General features: G+C 44.3%; 2 protein-coding genes across 2 annotated transcripts in view; one reads left to right on the top strand and one right to left on the bottom strand.

Annotated features, from left to right (window-relative positions):
• Positions 1-23,776, bottom strand: part of SVOP (SV2 related protein) — a 243,850-nt gene that overhangs the window by 137,368 nt on the left and 82,706 nt on the right. The gene's annotated exons all lie outside the window — the stretch shown is intronic.
• MYO1H (myosin IH) lies at positions 494-23,337 on the top strand. Its single transcript, XM_075515997.1, has 31 exons — positions 494-646; positions 1,785-1,900; positions 2,878-3,076; positions 3,720-3,800; positions 4,255-4,434; positions 5,555-5,653; positions 5,989-6,102; positions 6,467-6,538; positions 7,193-7,312; positions 7,663-7,730; positions 8,048-8,153; positions 8,701-8,781; positions 10,259-10,350; positions 11,774-11,868; positions 12,092-12,138; positions 12,371-12,451; positions 12,928-13,033; positions 13,350-13,467; positions 13,756-13,869; positions 14,824-14,900; positions 15,443-15,511; positions 16,135-16,219; positions 16,810-16,969; positions 17,881-17,964; positions 18,444-18,537; positions 19,433-19,488; positions 20,014-20,149; positions 20,712-20,779; positions 21,151-21,248; positions 22,270-22,369; positions 23,314-23,337. Exons 1-31 carry the CDS (start codon positions 521-523, stop codon positions 23,335-23,337), a joined length of 3,066 nt encoding a protein of 1,021 aa, XP_075372112.1. The 5' UTR covers positions 494-520.

Raw genomic sequence — 23,776 nt, 5'->3', positions numbered from 1 at the left:
CCCTAAAGATCAAGTCAAATGCAGCCTTTCCTGGAGATTCTCCATTTTCATAGTTTTATCTGTATAAAGTAGTTGCAGGTAGTGTTAGAAACTAACAATTTGTCTGGTATCTTCCACTGTTAACTTCCAACTGCTTTGTCTAGACTGAGTTAATGGAGTGTCCCAGATCGTAACTGCATATTTGGAGCTAGGTTTGTCTCAAACAACTGTCGTGTTAGTGAGGGCTGCCTGGAAACCTTGGTCTTCCTCTCAGATCACAGGAATGAGTCTTGGATGTCTGGACTGTAAAGAATTTGGAGTGCAAACTCACATGGTATGAAATTGCCATCTTTGGGGAAGGTGTTAATAACAGCTTGGATAATAATCTCTTGGCATTACCCATGCAAGGTTGATTTGACCTTGGGGTATGGGGAAGGACTTAGGGACCCTAAGGGTCTCAGCTATCTGCTCTCTCCTAAACCTGTTTCATACAACCTTGGTGTTGTAGAAAGAAGAAGTGGAAGATAACACTGACGCAAATATGGAAGGGGCTCTGATAGCCCGGGACAGAGTTGGGGTGCAGGACTTTGTGCTTCTGGACTCCCACACCAGTGAGACCGCTTTCCTGAACAACCTTCGCAAGCGATACCAAGAGAACCTCATCTATGTAAGTGCTGGTCATGTGGATTCATGTAGCCTATAGCAGGTGAAATGTCTCTAAGTGTGGCACATATATATATATAAAAAATAACAAATTGTTGCACATCTAGATGGGATGCAAGCGAAAACTGCAGGGGCAGGAGGCACTATCAATACAGAGAATTCTCTCCCAGCTTTGGTTTCATTGTGCTCTGAGACACATTGCTAGATGTTAGTAGTACCCAGCAGAGTGATCACCCAGTAGCAGTCTGTCTACTTTTGCTAATGAAGATAATACAGTCTTGGCCTGCTCTGAGTTGCCTTACAAAGATCCAAACAACATGCAGAAGATAGCATTTCACTTCCCTATTCCCTTACTACCTTGGAAGGCAAGGCAGCGCTGAGCGTGGTGTCTGACTTGTATGAAAGTGCTGAGTACTTCATGGTGCAAACGAAGATGACTTCACAGCCATGTCCATTTTCTCAGCAGCCCCAAGGTTATACATTGGCTTACAGCAGTGGCAAGTAGTATCTAAACATGTCCTTTGTCACATGAGGACTGATATTTGTATAACACTAATGGAAAGAATTGAAAAGAAGGTAGAACAGGGCATTTTGATGTGCTGAAAATGTATACAAATAAGGGAAAATGTAATGTGTCCTGAAATGTGTTATTTGATCGCCTTTCACAGTCAAGAGGGAATCTTCTCTGTTGAACAGCTGTCTATGTATTCCATAGACATCCTACTTGGCTTTCCTTCACAGCATTAGTTATTGGTCATTTCAAGAGATTTTTGTGAAACAGAGCTGGGATAGTAAATGCATGATTATGTAAACTTTAAGTAGGGAAAAAAAAAATCCCATGAGCATCATGAGATATCAAGACCTTGTATATGAAATATAAGGTTCTAAGCTTGCTGTCATTGTTCAAGTCCACTCTTAACTGGGTGGGTTTTGGAAGAAATTGGTATTGGCTTTGTAATAGTGATGCCTGCGGAGGGTTTTTTTGTGATTTCCCCCACCCCTCTTATCTCGTAACAATTTCTGTACCGTCTTTTCCAGTTGTTCTTGCATAATGTCCTGATGTCCTTGACTCCTCTTTTGGGAGCTGTCATTGTAGTGATGGAACAGGTTTCCCACCTGTATGCCTTCTTTTCTCCCTGCAGACATATATTGGTACTCTTCTTGTATCTGTCAACCCTTACAAAGAGCTGGATATCTACACCGTGACACAGATGCAGCTTTATCGAGGGGTAAACTTTTTTGAACTGCCACCACATCTGTAAGTAGAACCCTTAAGATTTCAGTTGATAGCAATAAATTGAGTTTTCTCTGTAATGCTGTGTACCAGCAACAAGGATGTGTATCCACAGTTACTAGGTCTGGTGAATGCCAGTATTCTTATCTTCCTGTAGGTAAGGATGTATTTGTCTCTGTCTTCTAGCTGACCGTGAGAATTAAAGGGCAACAAAAGGATTGCAGAAGTGATGTTGGGGAAACTGTAGGGAAAGAGTTATTGTGAAGATTACTGTCCAGAGTAGTGCTCAGCGTGTCCTCCTCGTTCCACGTGGTCTAGTCGGACCACTGCCTGACTGTGTCCATGTGCAAGTCAACATCTTTTCCTTCAGTTGTCTGAAGCACTCCAGTCATCTTGCCTTGTAGTCTGAGGCCTGGTGTCAGTGCAGGCAACCACAGGACTAGTGCAGTGCTCGTGCACAGCCTCCACTTGGACTTCCCAGGAGGGGAAGAAACCTGAACTTCTGAACTCTGAGCTGGAGGGTTTTTTTGATGGTCGGAAGTTGTTGGGTGGTTTGCTAAGTAGGTTTTCCTTCTTTTTTCTTTTCCTTCCTTAAGTGGTATGTTGGTGAAAGCTCCACTATTGGTTATCTTTGTATCTGTCTCTACCAGCAGAAGTTGAGATCTTCCCTTTACTGGAATCAAAACTGGCTCCTCTGCTTTGGAAGAGGGAGTCCCTGCTGTGTATAAACTATATTCACCAGGAATACAGGCAGCCTGTATAAATCCTACAGCAACAGTGGGAAAAAGAACAAGCCCTATCTGTCCCTCAAATACAGACTGGGTTTTTACTATGAGACCTCAAGTCAGTCTCATGTTTTGAGCTGTGCTTTCCCATCATGTCCAATACTTGTAATGTTAGATGAGGAGTAAGTACTTCTGAAAAACCTTTGATACTCTGCCTCCTGTTGCCATTTGGAACGGATGCTTCTCCTCTGAATGCTTCTTGTGATCCTTGTTCAGATATGCCATAGCTGACAATGCCTACCGGGTGATGTGCAGCGAGTACAACAACCATTTCATCCTCATCTCTGGGGAGAGCGGAGCTGGGAAGACAGAAGCATCCAAGAAGATCTTGCAGTATTACGCAGTAACCTGTCCAACTACAGAGCAGCTGCAGATTGTCCGTGACCGTCTGCTACTTTCCAATCCTGTTTTGGAGGTAAAAACTAAATAAAGGTACAAAATGCAGAAGAGTTGGTACAAAATGCAGAAGAGTTGGTGTAGATGGCCTCACTCCACAAGACTTTCCTGCAAGACTTTCCTTTTTCCACACACCTGCACCCAGGAATGGACTCCTGTTTTACATAATTTTGCACCTGCATGCATAACATAAATAATAACATACATTTGGCCTCTTGGCAGCACAACCTCTGAAAGAATGCTTGGGATTTAATATCACTTAACGTTTAGAAATTTAAACTTGGGTTTTATAGCGGAGGATAGCTGAAACCTGGGAGTACAAGGAAACTGTACAGCATACAACAGTTCCTCGTGGCTTTGGTTATAGGTCATGCAAGAGAGAGTGATAACTTGTTTAGCTGAATTCCACATTAAAGCTAGGGAAATACATTAGTTTAGAATCATAGAATCATTTAGGTTGGAAGAGACCTTATAAGATCATCAAGTCCAACCATAAACCTAACACTGCCAAGTCCACCAAGTTTGTATTTCTTTAATCCCACTAAATTCAGTAGTAGGACTCAGCTGATGCAGCAAATCTTTATTTCTGGAGCTTTGTCCTACTATGGGTGTCAGGTTCTGAGTAAGATGAGAAGTGACTTAATCTATCTGTTTATCCATAGGCTTTTGGAAATGCAAAAACTCTGCGTAATGACAACTCGAGTAGATTTGGGAAATACATGGATATCCAATTTGATTTTAAGGTGAGAACAAACTTAATAGACCGCTATTAAAACAAGCTGTATCAGTGAACCTCTTGGACGCTTACCAGGCAGCACAGGATTTATTAAGACTTACACTGCAGGTTTCTGACCCTGTCTTTACAGACGTTGCATTTTGCAAGTAAAGTGACTAGTTATACATGCTGAAAGCTTCTTATATTACTGGCAATACTGCCAGGGCTCAGTAGAAAGCTAATACAAATTCTTGTAAAGCACAAGTTACGCTAGAAGGACAGCAAACTCTTTAGATACATCTTGTACTGTTGTTGGATACTAACTATTAGTAACTAACTAACTAAACACAAGATGGCAGATAAGTAACAGCAGAAACATGCTTCTCCTGACACTGCTCCTTGCTCCTAGGTGTGGAGGAACAGCCGTCACAATGATGTTATTTATATCTGTTGGTGTTGATCTGACTGCTCTGTTCTGCTAGGGAGCTCCAGTAGGAGGGCACATCCTCAGTTACCTAATTGAGAAATCCCGAGTTGTCCATCAAAACCATGGAGAAAGGAATTTCCATATTTTCTACCAGTTATTAGAGGGTGGAGACAAGGATCTTCTTTGCTGGCTTGGGCTGGAGCGCAACCCCCAAAAGTACGCGTATCTCATCCAGGTCAGTGAGAGCTTCTCCCTCTCTGTATCTTGTCCCTCTCTCTGTATCTTGCATCCAGAGTTGTAGGGATTGCAAATGCAGCTTTCCTCGCTTACTAAGCGTGCTGCTGAACTGCTAGGAGAACCCACTGTGTGTCATGTTATAGCGAAACTTGCAGGCAGGTTGGTTGCAAACGTATTTGCTCTGGGGTTGTTGGACTCTGTTCTACCCTGGGTGCTTTTGTAGCAGGAACTGTTCCAGCTGTTATGGCCTAAGGATGCACGTGATAAGTGGCTTATAAGGAATAATATCTCTTATTGGATCAGCTGATATAGTTGTGGGGACAGAAACAAGCTTTTGGGCAACGTGACCCAGTGACAGCAAGGCCATCAGAGCTTAAAAAGTCACGTTCACCAGATCTCTTATTAACTGTGCATTCCCCATGTTCTGTGTGTGCAGAATGGCTTACTGCTGCCATCTGTGCTGCTGCTGTGAGAACGTAAACACTCTTAGGCAAATGTCACCAAACCATTCGATGGCCCTGGTCCCTCCTGTATGATCAAGACACTTCTTGATTCATTTGGAAGAGCAGTCTGAGCTACTAAACAGCAGAGTAGCATCTGGCTGCAGGTTACACTTTGTATAAAGGCATCTCTTCTAACGCCTCTGTGTCAGGGCTGGGTATAAAATGAGTTTCTTGGGATTTACGGACCTCATATTATAGAGGTCCAGAGGTATGGTTATGCAGTATATAGCTCACTTCGTGGTAGTGCTTTCAGTTTCCTTTCTTCCTTGGTAGTGAAGAATACTTGGGCAGAAGGTATTATTACCATAAAAATGGAAGATGGCTGTAAACTCAAGCTCTTCACAAGGCTTAGCCATTTTATGGTAATCACTATAGAAGCTCAATGTTTTAAGTTATTTGAAGCTTTAAGTATATGCTGAAAGATCTGATCAAATGAGCCACTTTCAGGATTAGCAGGAGTGAAATAAACTTGCTAGCTAGTTGCAGACTGCATCTATACAGGCTGAGGAAACTGGAAATGAAAGTAGCATTCCCAGTAATACGCTATGTTTGTTGCTCATAATAAAATTACTTTGCCAATTAATTGTACTAATTCATCTTTCTTTTACTGCATAGGGTCGATGTGCCAAAGTGTTTTCTATTAATGACAAGAATGACTGGAAAATAGTCCGCAAAGCTTTTTCTATCATTGACTTTACTGAAAAAGATATAGAGGTATGCATGTTAAAGGGACTGAGCCTACGAAAGGGAATTTAAGGAGTGCACTGCTGTCTTTCCTTAAAAGTGATGGAAGCAGTCTTGCTTGGGAGAGGTGCTAAGGATGGAATAGGACATCATTTGGGGGAGACTGAGGGAGTGGGTGGGTGAAGAGCTCTATCACTTGGTACAGCACAACAGCAACTGGTGGTAGCATATCTCTGAAGCAGGTTGTCTGACTCACTTCCTTCAGCCTAGCCAATATTCTGTTTATTAGCATGTATAGCAAAGATTAGTACCACACCATGGAGCCATGGGAACCTGTTTTCTAATGGTATATCTCTCGTTGTTAGCATCTCTTTGGAATTGTTGCCAGTGTGCTGCACCTCGGGAACATTCAATTTGAAGAAGATAGCAATGGACATGCCATCATTCGCGATGGCACGCAGATCAAATGGATTTCAAAGGTATCTCTTCCGAGATAGTGTCAGTATTACAAGTGCTGTGAAGAAAGCCTTAATCTTGCTGTGTTTTCCTCTTAAGGACAAAAACATCTGTTCCCAAAAGCAGAAGGATTGCTATTTAAATACCCAGCTCTTGTTATAAACTATCTTGAATTCTAGGGCCCCTTTTGTCTGTGGCACATCTCTCTGAAACTCCCTTACTTATTGTTGCTCAAAGATGAGTATACCTGAGATCTACCAAGGCTGGCATCCCCTGAAATGAATGGGAATGGACTGGGGGGTTATGCCCTACTGATCACACAGTAATGCTTATTTAAGCAGTCTCTTGCTGGCCATACTCTGAGTGCAAGTATTTCTTTTTCTGCAGCTACTGGGTGTGCACTTGTCCATTCTGCAGGAAGCTCTCACCCATCGGAAGATCGAAGCCAGATCTGAAGAGGTATCGAGTAGTCCTGTGTAACCCCAGGCAGCTGGGAGTCACCCCAACTAGTGGTGGTGACAGATGAGGAGCTCTGTTCTTAGCAGTGTTACAGTAAAAACAGATCCCTCTGGCTATCTCTCTCCTCCATATTATATTCCTCTTCTAGCCTGAGGTGTTAAACTAAAACATATTCCCAGTATAGGAATTTTCCTGCTGAACAAAGTAGTTACTGTTAAAAAGCTAGGAACAGGGACTTGCAGGCAGCCCTGTGTTTGAGCCAAATAATTTCCTTTTGTTCAGTCCCTGGAATGCTTCCTGGGAAACTGGGCTGCATAAACAAAGAAAAGCACTGGTAAAAACCGTTCTTCAAGCATGTTGTACCAAGGTAATAAAATAAAACTAAAAGGAAGTCAGAATACTTCTCCCCACTTATCTAAATTAGTACTATCCAAAATGTCGTATCACAATCCTGCTGGCATGTGGCCCTACACCAGACTGAAGTAACACTGGTAAATAAAGCTGTAGGCAGCTACAGTTCAGGTAGGCTGGGCGCTGTGCTGTGGTGTACAACAACATGGCTGGTTCTCCAAGCCACAATTATGAACTGGCTTTGCAGAAGTTTGCTCTGATCATCTGTGGTGTTTATCATCTCCAGCATATCTTTATTTTTAGGTCCTAAGCCCATTGAACGTGGATCTGGCATTCTGCGCTCGGGATGCAGTAGCAAAGGCGATTTATGGACGAACTTTCACTTGGCTAGTCAACAAAATTAATGGCTCTCTAGCCAACAAGGTTGGTTTCTTGTCTAGTGTCCTCCTAGACGGTGGGTGCTCCTAACGCACTGAGCAAGAGCTTCTCCAGTGAGGCCCTGCAGCACCCATCACCAAATATCTTGGATGCTTGGTAATTGATATAGGGGCATCCCACAGCACTGAGCTGGAAAACTGTTTAGTTAGGTGTGGAAGGTGGTACATTTAAAGCAGGTAATGAACTGCTAAAACTCTTTAAGTGGCTACTCCATTGGCATGTGAAACAAAGCTCTCAAAGAGAAAGTTTAAAATTTGGGTGAAGAAAGCAGCATGAAACATGCAGGGAAGAAGCATCAGCTGAAGCAGCAATTAGAGCAATGGTGTCTTTAACAGGATTCAACTGGGAAAACAGTTATTGGTCTGCTGGATATCTATGGTTTTGAAGTCCTGGACACAAACAGGTAACCACAGCTCCTGAGGCATGGAGGGCATGTGCTGAAGTCCTCCATGGCTTCTTGAGTGTACCCTTATCCCAGCAAGGCAAGCTACAGGTGACTGCAAAATCTGAGTGCACTGGGTTAGCTGGACCCCCTGGTGAAAGCTTTAGCTTGGACTGCTTGCCTGGATTTGAGCCATTGGTACAACAGTGTGGGAGGAATGTATGGATTTGATCTGTATAGAAATGTGCTGTCTGGCTGGAAGACAGTAGGTAGTGGTGGGAGAAGTAAAACTGTCCATGCAATAAATATAAACTAATGCTTATTTAACCACTCTGAAGCTTTGAGCAGTTCTGCATTAATTACTGCAATGAGAAGCTCCAGCAGCTGTTGATTGAGATGACCTTGAAAGCAGAGCAGGAAGAATATGAACTGGAAGGAATAGAGGTAACTTACTATTTTTCCTCTCCTTTTTTCTTTGAACTGCCATTACACTGAATGCTCTTCATCATCAGTGAAGAAGACATCCTGCTTTTTTCCTTTTTTTAGTTTGCACTGTTCACGTGGGAAGTATAAGATAGCCACAGGTCTCATTCCGTAACCCCTTTTGCAGTGTAATTTAGCCTAGATTTAATTTACATCATCTAAGAAAGGAGCAGGACATTCCCCAAAACTCAAAAGGTCAGCAGTGGCAATGTCCCTGTAGAAATGGGGAGCTCCAACAGTGTAAGACAGTGGATGATGAAGTGCATTCATGTAGAGAATAAGAGGATGGTCTGGGCTGCTGAAAGCAGGCAGACCGTAGTGTGGGGTGATGGATCAATGTGCTGTCATTGTTTGTTTCTGTAGGAGCTCGTTTGGTCCTAATTTACAACACTGATCTTTACTGGGATTGGAGCCTGGCTCTAAAGAACTTAAAAATTGCAAGGAAAAGATCTTCCTCTAAAACTTGTCTTCCTTCCCCACCCTCCCCCCCCCCCCCCCTTATTTCCAGTGGGAACCAATTCCATATTTTAACAACAAGATCATCTGTGACCTGGTTGAGCAGAAGCATAAAGGAATAATCTCCATTCTGGTAAGAACAGAGTTTGTGCTACTTAAATTAAAATACATGCTTGTGCCCTATTGCAATGGTTCATAATCATATTTTTTTCTTCTAATTATGTGATGGGTCTGCATTATCCAGAATGTAAATAAAGACCTTGTAAACAAAGACCCAGAAGATTAAGGTAGAGGGTCTGCTTGCTGGAGAGCTGTGTGTTTTAGAGGTGGTATGCTCCTTCCACAGCAACTCTGAGTGCCTGAGAATGCAGACCTAGGCCATTCTCTCCACTTTTTGCTTGGAGACAGAGACGCAGAAGGAAGGTACCTGCAGCAACCTGGCTGGCTCTAGTCAGCAACAGGGATGGGACCCAGGCTTCTTCCAAGTACCATTAGGGAGACTGCAGAACACCAGGAGTGCTTCTCCATAGCCACCTGAAGCCAGACATCCAGGCTCTCGTAAAGATGAAAGAGGACAATTCATCCCATCTATCTGCTTACGTGACTTGCTAGCCTTGATGTCTGATGCTTCAGAAGGGCTCAGCTGGGAGAGAAACCTGAGAGCTGCCTGCCTCCTCCTGAGCTGTAGGTCTTTCTCTTGTTTCCTTGCCCTTTTGTTGTTACTGCTCCTAAAATACTGATCTGAAGAAGATCCTCTTTGTGCCTTCATAGAGATGGCAGGAGAAATGGAAGAGGCTGAAGGCAGCTCTCTCTAGAGCCTTTAATAAGGAGCTTGTTCTGCAATGCTGTGTAATGCTTTTTGCTTCAGTAAGTGTGCAGTTCCATGGGGAGGAGTTTGAGCACACAAGCTAACTACCATGATGACACTTTCTTGCATGCAAACCCCAATTAGTAAGAAATCTAGTAATCTTCCTGTAGAGACTTGGAGCCAAACTTGAAGTTGAGTTGTCCCTTGCCACCACCTCTGACATGTCCACAAAGCTGAGAATTTTTATCGCCTCAGTACAGAAGACAGAGGATTAGTACATTGTAATCCAGAGAAGGTGCTGCTGAAGCTCAGCAGTAGCTTCACATTGCAATGGATTGTTCTTTCAAGCAGGACTTTTCTACACATAGTACAATTGGGGGAGCAGGAGGAGTTGTGTTTCTTGGGTTAGAAAAGGGTAATCTGTAAGCTTGTCTTCCCTCTCCAACTCTGTGATTCATCGAGACCAAGAGTCCTTCAGGTCCTTCTGAATTTTGGTGTCTAATGATGTCATCTTTCTCACTGTTTTTGTTTAAATGAACTACAAATAATAAAGGATGAGGCAGGGCATTGCCAAATTTGGAAGAAAAAGGCAGATTTGACTTCACTTGATTTATCTTAAAAGTTCTACTGAAAACAGGTAAATGAAGCTCTATATTTAACTAGGAAATTGCTTGTATAAAATAGACCTCATCTCAAATTGTAACCAAGCTCTTTGGTTTTGCATAACAAAGTTGTACTAAATATTAGCAAGGAGGGAGTAGTCTGTTCAGAGCAGCGTTTGATCCAGTGCCTGCTGTTTCAGGATGAAGAATGCTTACGACCTGGTGAAGCAACTGATCTGAGTTTCTTGGAAAAGCTGGAAGAGAAAGTAGGAGATCATGCCCACTTCGTGACGTATGCATTTACACTCTGTATCCTATCACAGAGGAAACTCTTCCTGTCTCTTAGCCATAACAGAGTATTGGGGAGGGAACAATTTTTGCTTTGTACCAAAGAAAATCCAGCAGCCTGTCCACTGTCTAATGTTGTAATGTGCTACGCTGCTGGAGTACGATCTGGGGTGTTGGGGAGGTGGTGGTGGGGATTCCTGTCTCTTTACCAGTGTGATACTGATCTTTGAGTCTGGTTTCATTCCACGCTAAAATAAGGGAGTAAAGATTAGATGGCCGTGGCCCATGATTTTAGTCCATGAAGGTTAGATGGCTTTGGCCATAGATGGCTTTGTCCCCCGGTGACTCCAGAGAAAGCTGAAGATATTGTGAAGAGGAGCCTAATGCCCTCTTCGTGTGGCTGTGAGGGGTACCTAAATATTTAAGTCCATTTCGATATGTGTGAGCTTTGAGTATGAAAAGGAAAGAAATATGCTTCTGCTCAGATCTCCCAGATGAGTGGCATTTTGGTTAATACTCAATTTGTAGTATTTTTGGATTCAGTTTTGGTGGCAGCTGAACACGCTGGCGCTGGGCTGTTCTGGCAGTTCCCAGCAGAAGCCTACCAAAAGTCTTTGACAAGTCATCAATTCAGAGTCACACTGCTGAATTGTCACCGTTTCTACATCTCTGAAGTTCATCACAGCCAAGTGGAAAATTTGTAGCCAACTTCCTTGTCACCACAATGTGCCTTAATACTGTTCTGCTTGATTAAAAGCTTTAAATAGAAGCACTAGAGCTACTTAAACAGGATCTGTACTTGGCGATACGCTTGGAAGGGAACTTTGATGTACTAATGTGCTGTTGTGACACACAACTCTGCTGTTAGTGACTGCTTACAAAGCTGAAATTTAAACTGTTAAGTTGCTCTTTTTTTTTTTTCTTCCCCCAGGAGTCCTTGCTTTCTAAAATTTTCCACCTATTCATGAAAATTTTGATTCCCCCTTTGTATTTGGGTTCTTGCTTTAGGGCAAAATATCTCAAACAATCCTTCCCCCCTGCCCCGATCTCACTTTGAAATTGAGGAAGCTGGTGATCTTTTCCTCACGTCTGCAGTGAGAATGTATTTAAATGAATGTTATGGGAGGAAATCTTAATACTTCTGGAAAGGGTGATCATTGCCGAATGGCAATGGATAGGTCGCAGATATTCTGAGGAGTTTATGGTAGCTGACTCCCATTCTCTGCTGCTAGCTGTTCAGAATGGACAGACGAGTGGTAATTTGATTATGGGCCATAACTGTATAGTCAGAGCCACATCAATAGGAGCAAGCACTAGACCTCCAGCTGTCCTACAGCTGCTTTTTGTCCAGGTGACTTTCTACAAGCTGAGGAAGTCTGTTTGCTGCTTTTTCTCTTGGGTTTGGTTTTTTTTTTTTTCTTCTGCAGTCGCAAGCTTGCAGACCAGAAAACACGGAAATCCATTGACTGGGTGGATTTCCGCCTCCTTCACTACGCAGGAGAAGTCACTTACTGTGCTGTTGGTGAGTGTGTGCAAAGTGCCAGCATAGAAGTTACCTGAGCTTTTAAGCCAATGTGGTAGATGATAACTTGACAGGAAGATGAATTATGAAATATCTGCCCTCTGAAGGTACTGTTACTTGGAAGTCTTAAAAGTGAATGCAGTGAGAATTTTGAGGATATAAATGTCCAGATTTTGTGCTAAAGTATGTAGCCTCCAAAAGAATTAAACTTTTTTTTTCCCAGGATTTCTGGAGAAGAATAATGATCTACTGTACAGAAACCTGAAAGAGGTAAGAACAAAAATAGGATGCTGTTCTTTTAAGTTACCTTGCTTGAAGCAGAAGCGTTTTGCAGAAGATGTATTTAATTTCTGTAGCAAACAAGAACATACATTTCTCCTTAGGAATGTTCTTTAGGCACCTACATGCATGTCCTTACAGCTGTGCTGCTCAACCTTAGAAGCATCAGAGTAGGAACAGCATGGCTGGTAAATATGGCAGCTTTTCACTTCTCCTGTTTCAGGTGCTGTGCAACTCTAAAAATGGCATCATTAGAGACTGCTTTTTACTATCAGAACTAGACAACAGGAGGAGACCAGAGACTGTGAGTTTCATCTTTCATCTTAACCTTGAATATAAACTCAACTTCCCCAGTCTTGATTTAACCACTGATCCTGTCCTTAGTCCTGAATTCAGTGGACTCTCTTGCTGGTGTTACGCTCCTGCTAGCTTCCTAGTAGTTGAACAGTGTTGTTGCTGAGACAGCAGCTAGCAAAGTGACATACCTTAATGTTGTTATTAATGCATCCTTCTAAAACGAGCCCTGTGCCTAGCACCCAACAGTAGTTAGTTTCTGAAGGGCTGCCTTCCGTGTCCAGCTGCATGGCAGGGGTTCAAATATTCCAGCTAAGCACTCTGTCCAGGTAACTTATGATTGACTATGCTTCAAAAGCTTTGTGGTACTAATGCATACGTCAGCCTTTCACTTACAGTTTTAAGATGGGTGCAGGGAATGAGTTGATTTCAGTTACTGCAGTGATGAGTTCCAAAGCTAAGAAAGTTCTTTCAATGTTGTCTTAGGTTGCAACCCAGTTCAAAAACAGTCTGACGAGTCTTATAGAAATCCTGATGTCCAAGGAGCCTTCTTATGTCCGATGTATTAAACCGAATGAGAACAAAGAGCCTGGTAAGGCATTGGGCTGAAGACACAGTTGAGATGAAGGAATGAAGTGAGGGAGACTTTAGCTTGTAGCTAGGTATAGCATATATATATGCTCTGTGTGTGTATATAGATGTGTGTGTGTGTGTGTATATATATATATATATATGTGTGTGTGTGTATATATATATATATATATATATAAAACTTAGTTAAGCTAGCAGCAAAGTCATCACCTTGGGTAATTGTGGATTTGATTCCTTCCTTATTTGTCCCAATACATGGACAAGTGAATGAGCTTCCACAGACGGTATTTACTAGTGAATGTGTGTTCTTACTACAGGGAAGTTTGATGATTATCTGATCCGACATCAGGTGAAATACCTGGGCCTGATGGAGCACTTGCGGGTGAGACGAGCCGGCTTTGCATATCGGCGGAAGTATGAACTCTTCTTGCAAAGGTAAGTGGAACTGTTTTGCCCTCTAGTCAGTAAACCTGCCCTCCCACGAGGGCTTCAGAGCAAGGTTTGTGTAAATGTCAAGTCCCAGTGATAGAAAGCGTGGAGGTGTCAGCAGACACTGTTCTGCATCAAAGATAACCTTTGTATGTGTCTCTTGTCTGTATCCATTTTGATCTGCTTTGGCATATTCTGCTGTGAATAAAGCAGGAGGAATTTGAGGGGGAGAGTTTCAGGAAGGGGTTCCTCAAACATCGAGTCATTTGTGTTGATGTCTTGCTGATCTTTCAGGTATAAATCCCTCTGCCCAGCTACCTGGCCACATTGGCACGGGCCAGCAGCTGAGGGTGTGGAGAGGCTTATCAAGCACATTGGTTACAAGCCTGAGGAATACAAATTAGGAAGGTAAATTTCCTTTCTCTGGCTGTGATCTCTGCTGGTCAGCTGCATGGTGCTTGCTATATTTGATCCTCTGTCCTGTCTACGACTGCAAGCCACCGCGTGGCCCTTCCTGGAGAGGTGCAAGGTGCAGTGGTGTGAACAGATCCCTTTAGCTTGGCTCTTGCTTGACCATGTGAACTGGGCAGACCTGCCTGGGTCTGCAAACCTGACGGCTTCTGATTAGTGACTTCTTTAAAACAGGCCAAAGTAACCTCACCCCAATGGTATACAATGCACAGGAGCAAGGAGACAGATAAAAAGCCCGGATGCTTAAATTTCCTCTTTATTTTTACCTTTCTATTTCCATGGAAGCTTGAATCCAGCCTAGTTTCTTCCATCTTTAGGTTAGGGGAGATGGGCTGCCTTGCTTGCTTGGGCAGACCAAGGCAACTTGCCTGTCTTAGGCTTGGGTTCTTTTTTTAACTGATGTTTGCAACCACTCCTGAATGACAACCTTGTCCTCCCTGCTAAAGACAAGGCATGGGGCAAGGCAGAGCTCTCTAATGTCACCTTCAACCTATGGCTATCGGAATCCATGAATTAATGTCTAGGATAGTAGCTAAGACAAGGAAACCTGTTTTCACTGGGTTTCAGCTGCTTATCCTGAGCTCCACTGCTCCTGGGAAACTTGCAGGGATCCCAGCGTTGAGAATTACAGGTTGTGTAAAGGCAGAGGTCTCCACACTGCACCTTCCAGGGTACCTGGGACCTTGTGCAGTAACTGGTCTTTTGCTTCCTTCCCTCTCCCTGCCACCCTTTGCCAAGCCCTTTGCACCCTTTCAGGATGTGCCAGCTAGACAAATGAAGAGCGGTTATGGAAGGAGATGTAACTTGTCAGCGTTACAGCTAGTTGAAGGACTCTGAGCCAGGTTAGGGCAGCTGAAACGATGGCTAAGTTGTTTATGGTCTCTTTTTCAGAACCAAAATATTCATTCGTTTCCCAAAGACTCTGTTTGCTACTGAAGATGCATTTGAATTCAGAAAGCACCTGTTGGGTATGGTTCCAGTTCCCTTCACCTGTATGTAGATTAAGAAGCAGAGCCTGAGTGAACTGTGTTTCTGGGCTCCAGGTTCCCGTAGCAGATGCACCATGGTGAGAGCTGAGACCCCTAGTCTGCATAGCTCTGGAGAGTCCAAGTAAAAATGAATAATCTTTTTCCAGGGTGGGGAGAAATCACTAGCTATATTGTTTGAGTTCTGGCTACATATCTCCTTTAGAGCTCCTCAGTCCTACTAGTAACTGTTGGTCCATGTCTAGATGCACTAAGTACCTTTCTCTTGGGATTGGGAAACTACCTGTCTCATCCTAGTGTTACCTGTTTGTACCTGCTTGAAATGCATAAATGCATGGGGCTGCCTAAGGGCACATTTACCTACACCAGCTACTTTTGGTCCTGTTGGTGTTTTGGCACCTCTGTTCCTCAGTGATAGTGCAGACCCTCCTGTGCCTTGGCACGTAGTGTCCGATTGCTGGGAGCATGGCTCCCGAATGCTGTGATCCTGTAGATACGAGCAATGTCTCTGCTTTTTTTGCCAGTTTCAAGACTACAGGCCAAATATAAAGGATGCCTTGGAAAGAGAGAGTACAAGAAGAAAAGAGAAGCAGGTATGGAATCAAGGATTCTCTTTAGGGCTATGCTTTCCGGTAGGAGTTACAGCTTTGGGAGGTCACGAATCCGTGTTGCTGCAGATAGCGCTCACAGCTTCCCTGCAGGGCTGTGGGTGTTGGGGTCAGATGCAGGTGACAGATGTACGAAGAGCATTCACAGAGGTCCCTTTAGTTCTGTTTAGCTCCTCACACCCTGTGCTGCTCTTGGTGTCACCCAGGCATCAGCTGTGTGAGCAGCTCTGCGCAGCGGCAGCACCCTCTGCTGTGCTTGTGGGGATGTTCTGGGGTAGCGAGGGAATTGCTCGTTAACTGGGAGGGAAACAAACCCTCTTATCACAGTGCACAGGCTGATAAATAATGCTGCAAGCTCAAAGGCCAGCTTTCTGAGATGAGCTGCTTGCTGTGCACAGTACATCACTGCCTTAATGTTGAGCTCTGCAGTGCAGGTAGTGCCGGATCAGTTAGTATGGAGAAGAAAAAGTTCTAAACGTCTTACTCTAAAGATCAGCTGATGGGAAGAGCTGCAAAAGAGCCAGTTATAACTTCTGCTATGTGAATTTAAAGGCTAGTATGGCACAGGACCTCTGATACTAATACAAAGACCTGATGAATTCTTGCAGCTATCAAGCTGGAGGCTTGTTGGCGAGGAGCGCTGGCGCGGAAGGAGGCCAAGAAGAGGACGTGGGCGGTTCAGATAATCAGGAAGTAACTATCACTGTGTGGTGGTCGTGGGGAGGGCTGTGGGTCACGGCCTGGTGATGGTCTCTGGACAGTGAGTCCAGAGTACGGACAGTAGAGTGAGTCAAAACCATCTCCTTCACACCCATTTCTAAGCTATCATTGTAGTTAGAAGGACAGTTGCCAGATGGGGTTGATCAGAAACGCCTGCCGCCTCTTCATGAATTCTGACTTGCACAAATTTCTGTTGCTCTGCTAGTTTATATTGGTACAGAGGATCTCCAAACCAATCCTTTGCATGCCTGTCCGTTCTCTTCTATTCGGTCCTCCCTCTCCACTCCCTTAAACCCAGCTCCTGAATACTGCATTAGAAGTAGAGCTGATCTTCCTTTCTAACTCTGAAGCACTGTATTTTGGTCAACAGAACTTGGGGAAAAAAAAGCTAATGTTTGGAATATTATAAATCTTAAGGTTTCCATTGCTGTTACACAGGTGACAGTGTACCTGAGTTAACATCAATGATCTGTTAGCCTGTTGTGTGCCTTCTGTGACTTGCCTTTCATTTCCATTGATTTCTGAAGGTAACGCGTAAGTTCTGGTTTGGATATTTTCTGTAGATTCATAAATGGCTTCATCAATCGGAAGAAACCCCTTTGCCCAGAGAACATTGAATTTGTGCAGCTTGTGCAGTACAACTACTTGATGAAGCTCAGAGACCACATTCCAAAAAACGTCTTGGACAAGAGCTGGCTCCAACCCCCTTCCATCCTGGAAGAGGTGAGGATTGCTGCAGGCTTCGGGAGAGGTGAAGATAGCTTCTGTTCTGTGGTCACTTGTCCGCACGCTTCATGTAGGAAAAGAGCAGTGGTCTCCTGCTGGCTTGTCCTCTTTTCAGGCATGATGGCAGAGCCTTTGGAAGACCCTGAGATCCCCTGTATTTGGCGGAGGATGGGAGTGGGAGGAATGGTGCTGCTGTTTGAGTTTCCAAGGGAGAGGAGGGAGCTCGGTGCTTTTGTTTTAAGGAATAGAAAGGAAGATGCACTGACATGAAAGTGAACTCATGAACCCTATTAAAGAAAAAATTAATCCCACACTGTTTTAAGCTTGCAGCACAGGTAGACTTGTACCCTTTCATCTTGTTTGGGCTTTGGCAGGACAGGTAGCCTCAGTGCACGAATTGGACAAACTCTAATTGCTTCCAGCAGAACTCTCATTTAGAAACAGCTGCTGACATTTGTTATGGCCCTTTGATCCTGCCCGTAGCCTGGCTCGGGACCAGAGCAGATCACTCCCACGCCGGCTGCGGCCGGTGCTCGGTGGGTGAGGTGGGCTCAGGAAATCAGAAAGCTCAGACGGAAGGTAAGGTGAAGAGAAATGCTAATGGTACGCTACGTGTGCGGTGCTGCAGCCTCTTCTGGGGGTGACAGATGGGGTTTGCTGCTTTTAGTAACTCTAGTAATGACTCAGCTGTTTGGTGTTTTGCATCCTTCAGCTGCTGCTGGGCATTAACCCTTCTCTGGTGGCAAAGCTCTTTGGTAGGTGGGGCTCTGGGCTGGGAGAGCTCAAATAAGTTGCGACTAGATGTTAAAAACAGCTTGCACCAGGCAAGTATTTGTTAGGACTGCAGCAGGAGTTGTCTGCACAACTTCACTACTTTTTTTCTTTTTTTTTTTTCTTTTTTAATGTAGACGTCTGAGATGCTGCAGAAAATCTGCATTAGGAACCTAGTAAGGAAATACTGCCGAGGTGTTACTGCTGAGAGGAAAGTACAGGTAACTAATACGTGGAACACAGATGTGCGAGTTAGAACACACTGTGCACATGTGATATCTGCTCTCTGTGAACGGTCTGAAACGCAGACTGCGCCTTCTGACACACCGCTGCTGCTCTCGCTGAGCAAACATTCCTGAGCCTGGAGTCAGGTGTTTGTTTTGGTGGCACTTGCAATGTACAGTGCAGTTCTCCTACAGACACATGGGTCTTAATCTTATGGCATTAAAACTGCACTTCATATAATTAGAAAAGATCCATAAATAAGAAAAGATCCGTAGGACTGTTTAGTCCATACTACCTCTTTATTTGGTGTAATATAGGAATAACGTAAAGATGTTGGAAGAAATGCAGCATGAGTCGGGTAGATACTGCATGAGTAAAAGGATGATGATGTGTAGTAACGATGCCTACACTGTAACTGGTGATGCTACTGATGGAGAGACTCTAAGAGGATAAAGGCTGTTCCTTTTCAAAACAGCTACAGCAAAAAGTGGTAGCAAGCGCTGTTTTCAGAGGGAAGAAGGAGGGCTACCTGCAGAGCATAAACCAGCCTTTCGTGGACACCCGTCTAAGTGAGTACACAACAAACCCCTGAAGGACTCTGCCACATGGTTCTTGCTCAGAAAAATCCTGTTTGCAAAATAGATTCAGTTTCTAAGAGAAATTCTCATCTAACAGAGGCAGCATCACCTCCTGTGTTTGGGCCTTATCACTTGAATTCTCTTCCTCTGTCATGTCCAATGACACTAAACGTGGTGATCAATCTGCCGGACTTTGTTCTCAAACTGGGGGTACCTGGAATCCCTCTTGGGACAGAGAGCCATAAACCCAAGTAAAATTCCCCGTGGGCTGGGATGGATCAGGACCCACCCTCGCTGTGCTGGATGGAGCAGGGAGGCTGAGCGGGGATGTTGCAGCGCAGCATTGCCGGCTGTGGGGATCCAGTCCCAAGGACTGGAGCTGCTGGGAAGAAGAGATGTGAATCTTGGGAATCCACGTAGTCAGTGTTAAGCACATAAAAGGCATGAGAAGAAAGCCCTAGTAGTGCATTGGCAGGGCAAGGGATCTGGGAGACTGGGTAGGGTGCGGTGGCAGTGGTGTGTGGGTGAAATGCTGGGGTTGTTATTGGAAGCTCCCAGAGAGCTTCAGCTGGAGCACTGTGCAGAGGGGAAAAAATGCTCTGCGTGGTTCTCGGTACGAGTCCTTCTGTGCCAGGGCCTGAACCAAGAACAGACCCAAGAGCAGCCAGTAACTCCCAGTGTGAATTACTTGTCAGGCAGGAAGAATCACTGAAATGGGTTTAGGAGTCACTGGAAGTGAACGTCCTCGGTTTAGAAGGGAGGGTACCAAGGGGACAAGGACTAATGGGATGAAGACAATTAATGCAGCTCTCCTGGTGTTTTACTGGTGGGGAGTGGTGGCCATCTGTCGCCTACGCTCAGTTTATCTTTCTGGTTTGCTCCTCAGAAGAGAATGACATAAACCCCAAAGTACTGCAGCTCATCCACGGTGAGAAGATCAAGGTAAGGGAAGGACAGCTGAAGCTCGGCAGCCCTTGAACCAGTTGCGTTGGAGTCCTGGAGCTGGCCGGTCACACAGGCTGGGCGATCTGTGACGCCTGAGGCTATCTTGCAGTCATGCCTATGTAGCAGGGCAGACTGATGAATAGCAGTGTAGCAAGTATTTTCTTGCTTTTAAATTGGAGACAGGTCTCAAAATACACCTAGACAAAAATTATTTAAGATTTCTTTTAATAAAAGCTTAAAAAGCATCGTTAACTCTATTTGGGCTGTAACAGGCAGAAGTGCAGGTGTGTGCACTGCACTTCCCATGGTTATGGCATAGAGGGCACAGGTAAACCGTCTTTCTCAAAGCATAATTCTGCCATCTGAATTTCCAAGTATAAAAACCCCAGATTATTATAAGCAGAGCAGATGCTGTGAGCTGGGATCTGCAGCTCCGCGGTGCAGTGCTGCTCCTTGCTGAACTGCTTCCAGCACAGGACCCTGCGGTAGTGAGAAATGCTGATACCAACTCGTTGTTTTCAGTATGTGACCCCCGTGATAAAATATGACAGGAATGGGTTCAAAGCACGAGACCGGCTACTTGTTCTGACCCAGTCCTCGGCGTATGTGGTGGAAATGGCCAAGATCAAGCAGAAAATAGACTACGCCACTCTGAAAGGTAACGGTGGAGGTCAGCGTGGGGCTTCCCTTTCTGCCAGCGACCCTGGGGGTGGAAAGATGAACTTTGAAACTTGGTCTTTCAAAGATATTTGAAGCAATGATCTACCTGAGAACACTTTTTCCTGGGGGGTGGATAAAGGGTCTGTGTGCTTGCATGCAGTTCCTTGAAGTATAAGTTATGAGTAAGAGGACACAGTTCTTTGAAATACTTAAATGCAGGAGGACATCATGTCCTGCTGAAATAGAGGGGAGGAAAAAAAAAAAACTTTCCTACCCCATTTTGTAGGTATTTTTTAATCCTGCCATTGTCTGAACTACGGTCCAGGGGCAGAATATATACTTTCTCCCTCCTCCCCTACCAAAACAAAGGTAGCATGGAAAGATATGGAGCAAACAACTAACGCACCATGTTTAAATAACCACTGTTGGAAATGTGTTATGGATAAGTGGATGATGGAGAAAGTGATCTCCAGAAGGTTTTTTTGAAAACTGGGAAGATGATGATGGTGTTGTGGAACTCTTTGGTAGTTTTTCCTCTAATTCTTGCATTTCATTTGAAGGTATTTCCACCAGTAACCTGAGCGATGGGATTGTAGTCATTCATGTTCCCGAGGCCAACAAACAGAAGGTAGAAAACTGAAATGTAGCTACTGTGAGCTTGTGGTTAGAAGTAAGGTCTGATGTTTACTAATTCTGTAATCAGCGAGACCTTTACATTCTTGCTGTCTCACCATGAAAGTTTTCACTTTCTTTTTTTTGTGTTTTTTTTTTTTTTTTTAGAACCAAAGTCACTATAAATCCTAAATAGTCCCTGGAAAGGATGTTTAACAAACCAAACTTGTACATGACTGCTTTAATTGCTATGTAGTTATCGGTGCCTTCTGCACAGCAGTGACTACTCTGACATTAGGAAGGAGTTTCTCCAAATGCACAACCGCTGAGTGGCCTACGTGCTGGGGTGATGCCAGATGACTCTATGCCTCTTTTTTTTGTTTCCAGGGAGATGTGATACTTCAGTGTGAGCATATCTTTGAGACGATCACTAAATTCTGCATGCTGGCCAATAAGCAAAACCTTGTTAAAGTTGTGCAGGGAAGGTAAGGAAGGAAGTTGAATGGGTAGTATTGTGCAGGCTGTATTTTATGGGAGAACCTGCTTCAAAAACTTCTACGCCTGGACTACTTAAGTCAAAACTATTAACATCACCCCAGCAGACAGTGCCCTGAACTGATTAGAGGTCCGTTGTGCAGCAGCACAGTTGTTTTCATGACTTCCTTTCATAGGCACAGGGGAAACGAGATGGGATGCACAGGAACAAGAAAATATATTAAAAATCATTACAACCTATTTCCCATGCTAACGAGGCTTGCTTCCATGATGGCTGTGGTTGAACCTTGCTAGGTACAGCAAAGGTACCTTGCTAGGTGTGCTGCTCTGCTTTAAGACCTGCCCATGATCCATCTGCTTAAAACCCAAACTTGTTTATAGGTGGCTGTACTTTAAAAACACTTTTTTCAGGCTTCTGCTGATGTGACCTGGGCGTGAGGTGGTGGGTTTAGTGGTTTCACAACAGATCTCATTAGCACCAGCTCTGAGGAAAGCCTGCTGGGCTGAGCCTGTGGGTCACTTCAGGATAAATGCTCCTCTCCCTAAAAGACTGAGAAGGCCCTGAAATGTGATTGCTGAGCACAGGAACCTTCTCAGTCATGCCACCCAGCTAATGGCAGGTGGATGCAGTCTGTCTCTCAAATCTCTACATGAATTGAAACTGGCATATGAAACCTGTACTTCTGCTCCAGCTTTTCTTTCTGGCCTTTGCGTTTCAATTGTAATTAGATTCTGTGTGTTCAGTGGTTTTCTCCAGGTCAGATCTGCTTATCTTCTAGTGTTTAATTGCACCAGGAAAATTCAGATGCCCGGACCAGGCAGGCATGCTCCATTCATCAAACCCTTCTGGGTTGTGTGGTATAATGCAATTGTTTAGGAAATTTACCTAAGCTGGAGGGCTCTGATCTTCTAATCTAACGAGATTTGCCAAGGGAACAGAAATAAAGGGGGTTTAGACTAAAGCCTATTGCGAGGAAAGCATCTAATGAGTAATTATGTCTGTATTTGCAGTCTTCAGTTTCGCATTGGCTCTGGGAAGGAAGGGACAATGGTGTTTACTGTTGGGCAGGAGCCTCAGGTCTTTAAAGCCAAAAATGGACAACTAACAGTGGTAAGGCCTCATCTAAGCACTGGGAATATGACTTCTGCTTTCTCCTCTGATGCTCAACCCCTGTAGAGAGCACAGCTAAGTTCTAGCAGGGGCCCTTTGTATGAGTTCAGAAGGACTTGATTCCTCTTACAGAGCAGAGATGCGTGACATAACTACCCAGTCAGTATCTGCTTATATAAGAAAACGCATAATAGATCACTGTGTCATCCCTGTGTTGGGAGTTGCAGCTACACACCTTGCACATGAATCGTCGCTGCTACTTGCTCTCTCAAGCTAGCATGGGGAGAGGGAGCAAGGCGCTCTCCTGGCTTGGTCATTTAGAGAATTTAGCCTGAGCCCAAATTCAACATGCACATGCAAAATGAGGACTCGGGTGAAGTTTGCCACCTCTTGTTGCCTCCCTCAACCAAGTTATTTCTGAAATCGGCTGGGAGATAGAGGGAAAGCGTTTCTTGTCACCTAGGCGGGTTATCTTGAGAAGGAAGGATCTGTCTGACCCTGTGGCAGTCTTGGCAGAACTGCCACTGAAGGGAGAACGAATTCTGGCTCTAAGTAGCTATGAAAAACAGGGGAGCTTTGTTTCTGTCCTTGCTCACGGTCAGGCAGAGAGGTGTGCTAAACCCGCCTCCATCAGCTCACAGCTGCAAGGCAGTAAATGGCAAGTGTGGCTGGAGGAACAAGGAAAGATGTGGGTCTTTGCTGCTTCACCAGTGAGCTTAGTGTGTTTGGGACTGTTATCTGACAGCTCCAAGGAAGAATTATGTGCTGAGGTGTAATACCCTTGGGCACTGGTTAGCTGTCCTTGCAGTCCAGAGATGGAGGGAGTTATTCTGATACACCAATTGTTAAACAGAAACAACACAACCTCTCTTCCCACAGACAGGACACCTCAAGGACGTAACATTTGTACTTAACTTAATGACTCCTTCCTTTTCTCATCCCAGGTGTCAACCCAGGCAAGGTCTTGATGAGAAACAGTTCCTGTTCCTGGTCACTGTCTTGGCTAGGAACAGAAAGGAGCCTGCAGGATGAGACCAGCACTCCCACCTCCTCTGGAATCTTTGATGCCATAGGGCTGCTGCAATTTGAGAGTTTGCTTGCGTCTTTTAGGCTTTTTCTTACAGCAACATAATAGAATTTATTTAGCTATAGTTGAATAGTTTTAAGCTATAACATTCCAGTGAGCATAGATGCTCATTACACCCTATCACAGGGAAATGCTTAAACCAAAAGTTGCAGTTCCACACATAAAATGTCTGTCTCTGTGCACTCAGTAAGAGCTGAGAGCTCTGACCAGTCAGAAAGGATTAAGATAAAAGCACAAAGGCTTCTCTAGCTGTGTTTCAAGTCCCAGCTCACCAGGAGAACTGCATCAAGTGCAGATCAATGATGGTAACTCCAATCTGA

The sequence above is a fragment of the Mycteria americana genome, chromosome 13 (assembly GCF_035582795.1).
Source record: "Mycteria americana isolate JAX WOST 10 ecotype Jacksonville Zoo and Gardens chromosome 13, USCA_MyAme_1.0, whole genome shotgun sequence".
In the NCBI taxonomy this organism is placed as follows: Eukaryota; Metazoa; Chordata; class Aves; order Ciconiiformes; family Ciconiidae; genus Mycteria; species Mycteria americana.
This window is presented reverse-complemented; position numbering and strand designations above follow the sequence as displayed.

Excerpts from the sequence above, each read along its gene's own strand:
- MYO1H (XM_075515997.1), top strand. The coding sequence starts at position 521 with ATGGAAGGGGCTCTGATAGCCCGGGACAGAGTTGGGGTGCAGGACTTT. Across the intron at positions 8,154-8,700 it reads ATGAACTGGAAGGAATAGAG|TGGGAACCAATTCCATATTT; the intron begins GTAACTTACTAT and ends CCTTATTTCCAG. Across the intron at positions 17,965-18,443 it reads CTGCTGAGAGGAAAGTACAG|CTACAGCAAAAAGTGGTAGC; the intron begins GTAACTAATACG and ends TTTTCAAAACAG.